General features: G+C 47.1%; 1 protein-coding gene across 1 annotated transcript; it reads right to left on the bottom strand.

The window, feature by feature from the left end:
• Positions 1-977: 977 nt before the first annotated feature.
• LOC109770699 (small ribosomal subunit protein mS33) lies at positions 978-3,136 on the bottom strand. Its single transcript, XM_020329411.3, has 2 exons — positions 2,840-3,136; positions 978-1,297 (listed from the first exon to the last, which is right to left on the bottom strand). The coding sequence occupies exons 1-2, from the start codon at positions 3,061-3,063 to the stop codon at positions 1,207-1,209; spliced, it is 315 nt and encodes a 104-aa protein (XP_020185000.1). The 5' UTR covers positions 3,064-3,136; the 3' UTR covers positions 978-1,206.
• Positions 3,137-5,242: the final 2,106 nt, after the last annotated feature.

The following is a 5,242-nucleotide window of genomic DNA, read 5'->3' as shown; positions in this document are numbered from 1 at the left end:
GCATTAGTCGTGTGTTCATTGTCATCACGTGGCGTGGTATGTTCTTGTTCGGTTTTTACCATCATCGTGCCCTGGAAAACTGTGACCAGGGGCCGTACAGTACAACCTTGCCTGTATTTCACGCCAAAATGAGCTTTGTGTGCGTTCCTCGGCAAGCCGGTAATCCGATTCCCACTACGCACGTTACGTATCGGCCGGGGCGCACGATCCGACTCCGCGACCTCCGGTCTCAGGTCAGACGTCGCAGCCTACATAGCCTAAGCTCAACCAGACATCCACCACGACGCCTGCAAACGCCGCATTAGTATCCCGTTGCACCAACGAGGTTAGCCCATTGACTCCTCGATCGCCTGCAAGTACGAAGGATCGAAGCGCGCGGGGATGGCGGCGGCAGAGGCGCCACGTCCGCGGTGCAAGGGGAAGGGGCCATCACCGCCGGCGAGCGGCGTCGCCGGGACGAAGAAGCGGAAGAGGGTGCTCCCGCCGCTGCTGCCGCCGGGGACGGCCGTGGAGGTGCTTCGCAACGGGGCCTGGGTGGGCGGCGGCACGGTGACCATCCGCAACGGCCGCACCTACATGGTCCGCCTCCTCGACGGCATGACCGTCCTCATGAGCCGGGGGAGGGTCAGGCCGGCGGCGACGGAGTAGAGCGGTGCTTGTCTCTGTCCATCGACCGCACCATACTTGCACGGACTTCTTTGCTTGCAAGCCCAGTACTTGATTCTTTTCATGCCTTTGCAAGAAACGTGTAGTAGCATACGTGATGGCGTCTCCGATCCTTTCAAGTTCCATTTCACTGTGTTGTATACGTCAGCTGCTTAACTGGGATTGTTGCCTTTATAGCAATTCTCGTAACCCCAAGTATTTTGGGGGGTAATTGATGCGGTGCGGTTCACCGCATGGCTTAACATGGCTCCAATCTTAGAATTTGGTGGGTGGTAAGCCAGAAAAAAAAAACTAAATCTATAATAATAAGATAACCAAATGCTGATGTGTATTGCATTTCAAGAAGCAGCACAAATAAACGTGTCTTCATCAGACTAGAAGAAACAAACCCATCATTGCCAAATCGGTGACAAAATGAAGCATGACTGACCTAATACAAAGGGTAGATTTTTTTAGAGAGAGAATACAGAGGGTAGTTTCGCAGCAAATATTTCAGCATAGCTGCCAGATCAGTACTAAAATTAAACAGAAGCAAGGCAATTATTTGTTTCTCTTGATCGCACGCCTTCCCTGGCCCTTCTTCGGCGGACCCTTCCCACGACGTTTAAGCATTTCCAGCTTGGCGAGACGCCTGCACAGAGGATGGTATGTTAAGATAGGCTTGTCAGAAAACACTCCTAAGCACGAAAACAACCTTCCTGAAGGAAATTCCTAAGTTTACGGCTATTATGCATGACATTTCAGTGATGGAAGTGTGTGACCAAGGGGAGGGGGGCTGAAAATGGTCAGAACAGTGATCTGCTATAATTAATTGACGCATTTCACAATGTTACAACACGGGAGCGCATAGTAACTATCAACATTTGCTATCAGAACATGATTTTTGCCCATGGTGTTGCTTCCATCTTGGTTATGCAAATTTCCAGTGAAATGGAAAACTATGCACGTGCTAGTAAGGAACTGGTCAAGATTGTCAATCAATTTGGCCTATGAAAACATGGCAACATCAGAAAATTCAGCATGAGTTTTGTTAGCCCAAGTTCTGCTCATGTAATATCATGTTTATTACAATTCAGGTCATTACAGTCGATTACCAATTAATTCATTCTGAAGGAAGCAATTATGCTTGGCTTTTCAGTAGCCAAGTCGACAGTAGGTAAGGATTGACATATCATACATATTTGAAAATCATTACTCCGAGTACTTGTAACAACAGAAACACAATAGGACAGTAGCCATAAAATATTACATACACATCCGAGCAAGGAAAGAACTACTCCTAAATCAAACAATCTAAGGTGGCCACTGCAATGCCAAATAGAACAATCTAAGGTGGCCACTGAAATCCTAAATCAAACAATCTATGCATCTGGCAAGACTTGCTTTTTCATGCGCACAATCAGCACTCCAGTTACCTCTGACTAACCGATCACAAGAACTGACCTGACTGAAGCAAATGCACAAAGTACTTGTGGGTGCAAGATAATATTTTTACCTAACGCCCTCTAGCATAGCCACAGATCAAAAAGATGCCACTACCTATTCATAACAACTAACATTCCCAAATGCAGGCATACCAAATTACCAATGAGAGAGATGAATACAAGTACAGACCAGATAGTCGCAAAACGATAACCAAACACAATCCCTATCTAGACCCACTAATCCTAGATTTGGACAAATGAGGCATAGAGCAGCAAAATGAGATCGATATTCATGATCTTCACAGCAGTAATCCAAACCCTACTGCTGAAATTGTCCCTTTCTATACTACAAACGACACCTGCGCACGACCCATTGACGACGGTCAAGAATCACAACAGCACACTAAGAACAATGACAGGCTCTGCAAGCCTGCAAACCACAAAATCAGGCATGTACCAACAAAAATCACCACGCATTTGCTACTATGAATCACAGAGCTATTAGCGCGGGCAGGCAGGCGGCCAAGTGCGTAGACATCAGTGAACAAGGAAATATTAGCACCGAGCCACCACCTGACCGCTCACCGAGGCGGCGGGGCATATCAACAAACACGTCACGGGCGGGCGTCAACCCCGCCTCCCTGAGAACGAAGCATAACGACGAACAGGTGGCGGGCGAGCGCAAGCCCACAACGGTGGAAGCAACAGGCAAAATGCTAGGGAAGCGCGAGGCGGGCGCGGGCGCTTACTCTTTCTCCTCGCGCGCCATGACTTCGGGGTCGTCGCGCTTGATGTCGTCGGGGTACCACTGCGCGACATGCTCGCCGATGAGCTTCTTCCGCAGCAGCTTCGTCGCCGCGCGCTTTCCCAACGGGTTCACCGCGTGCCCGAAAATCGCGGCGCGAGCCTCCGCCGCCCCCGCCGTCACCGCCGCCGTCAGCAGCTGACGCAGCCCGCCCGCCGCCGCGCTCATCTTCCCCTCGCTCTCTCTCGGTGGATCGGATGCTCCCGATCTCGGCTACCGACGGCCCAGGGTTTTGGGGCTGTTTGCATTGTTTTTCTGGTAGACCTGTGGAATTAGTAGGCCGGCCCAGATAAACATGATCAGTATTCTTCAATTTTTAGTGTTGCCGTTGAAAGAAGCCTATGAGGTCCAGTTCCTCCCAGCTTTCAGCTTTCAGGGTGAAAATAAGCCCAAGCCCAAACGAACTCAATTGAGAAGCCGTTTCTCTTATTTCTTCACATCACAATGGAGAGAAGCCGGGGAAGGGCACCGCTCTAAAAAAAACTTCCGAAACTTCTTCACACGGAATCAATAGTTTGTCATCCAAGCTGCCCCAATTTATAAGGGAAATGTCTTCTTGTATCATTTGAGTCATCACACCCTCTTTTGGCTTTGACAGGGGAAAGTCTCTCCCGTTCGGGATATGGTCACTTAGTTGCTGAGATTCGTCATCTGATGAGTGAAAGAGAGTTTATTCCTTCAAAAATTAAGCGAGAACAGAATAAGGTAGCAGATCCTTTGACTATGTATAGTCGTACAGAGAGTGCTACAGCTGTATGGCTTGGGCAGGGCCCTCCTTGTATTGAGGAGCTTTTGCCATTTGATTGTAACCCTATAAATATGGAATAAAACTCTTTTACCATCGCAAAAAAAAAGTCATCACACCTCGCTCATTTGCTCCATCTCACTGTAGAGTTTTCTCAAGCACCACACGTCAATTGTCCCACACCCACACGTCTCCGCCTACCATGGTATTCCTCGAGCAACCCCTCCAGCGAATATCATCATCATCGGCGCCAGGTAGTCGTGTCCCTCTCCGTCTTCGATCCGAGTAGATGTACCTGCTCCTCTCATCTCATGAACGCCAACCTCTGCTCTTCCCTACCCAGTGTCGCCGGTGCCCGCCCTTTTGACGCTGCACTCCTCTAGTGATGCCCACTTTATTGCTAAGCACTTCACATGTCACTCTATTGAACTCCTTCGCAGTTCATACCATATCATCTCGCTCCTCCCCCCCCCCCCCCTCCCTGGCTGAGCATGAGAAAGAATAGCTTCACACATGGCAGTCATGACATGGTTGTGGCCTGTGGCCTAACCGCACATGCATGGAGTCGTCCTCTCTGAACACAACCATATTGCCACGATCTCTAGTCGTGTTCACATCATGACTGAAGTTCGAAAATTATTCTCCTCTATACTAACCTCTATCGAAGCACTAAAAGGCAATCAAAACTAAGCTATGAACAAGAAGTTAAAAAAGAGAATAAAATTCATATAAATATAAAAATTGTCAACATGATGTAATAATATGTTAACTAGGCTAGGCGAGCTAATGTTTTACTGATTCTCATGATTAAAAAAAAGGTGTTACTTTGAATGGGCCTCAACGTGAGATCGATCGTTCTTGGCATAAACTAAGTGCTTAGAAATTTTGATGTAACTAAGAACAAACAAAAACATTTTCTAAATTTCAATCTATTCGCTGTCCATTCTGTCCCCCCTTAAGATCAATGTGGATGAGTGTGCGCATGATCTTTCTCCATATCCCCATGTCACATTTGTCATTTCTATTACAGGGAGATTCTATAGTGCGGGCGGGCCTTGTGGAACAATGAAAATTATGGATGCGCTTAGACGAAGATTACTCTTGCAGCAAACGACATGGATGGTGAGGCGGTTGATTAGTGCATCTTATATATATTCATTATTTTAGGGATTCGGAGTTATTGGAATACAACTTTTTGTTGATATTGTTTGTTTTGAGGTTGCTTATCACACATTATGTGGTTGCTCTTTTTTTTTACCAGCAAGCCCGGGGGACTTTTTATTCCTTATCAAATATTGTTACATCGTTTATAAGTGGCTGCATAAGAAATGTAGGGGGTTCATCAATCCAGGTACAAAAATCTGAATAAAACAAAAATGATCTAGCTACTCATGTGCTGCCACATTTGTTTCCCTAGGGCATAACTCATAGGAAACATCATCAAAGGCACTTGCATGCAACATGTAGTCATGGAAAATTGTTGAACTTGCAGTCGCAGCAAACCCTCCTGGGATAAGAGTTGATATTACCTGCTCATTGTCAGACTGAAGAATAACCCTGTAATGCCCCATTTGTTGAGCAAACCATACGCCAACTCGAGCG

This window comes from Aegilops tauschii, chromosome 1, assembly GCF_002575655.3.
Source record: "Aegilops tauschii subsp. strangulata cultivar AL8/78 chromosome 1, Aet v6.0, whole genome shotgun sequence".
In the NCBI taxonomy this organism is placed as follows: Eukaryota; Viridiplantae; Streptophyta; class Magnoliopsida; order Poales; family Poaceae; genus Aegilops; species Aegilops tauschii.
This window is presented reverse-complemented; position numbering and strand designations above follow the sequence as displayed.

Bases quoted from the DNA above. Each gene is read 5' to 3' on its own strand.
- LOC109770699 (XM_020329411.3), bottom strand. From the start codon at position 3,063: ATGAGCGCGGCGGCGGGCGGGCTGCGTCAGCTGCTGACGGCGGCGGTG. The intron at 1,298-2,839 runs GTAAGCGCCCGC...TCCTCTGTGCAG, and splicing joins ATGGCGCGCGAGGAGAAAGA to GCGTCTCGCCAAGCTGGAAA.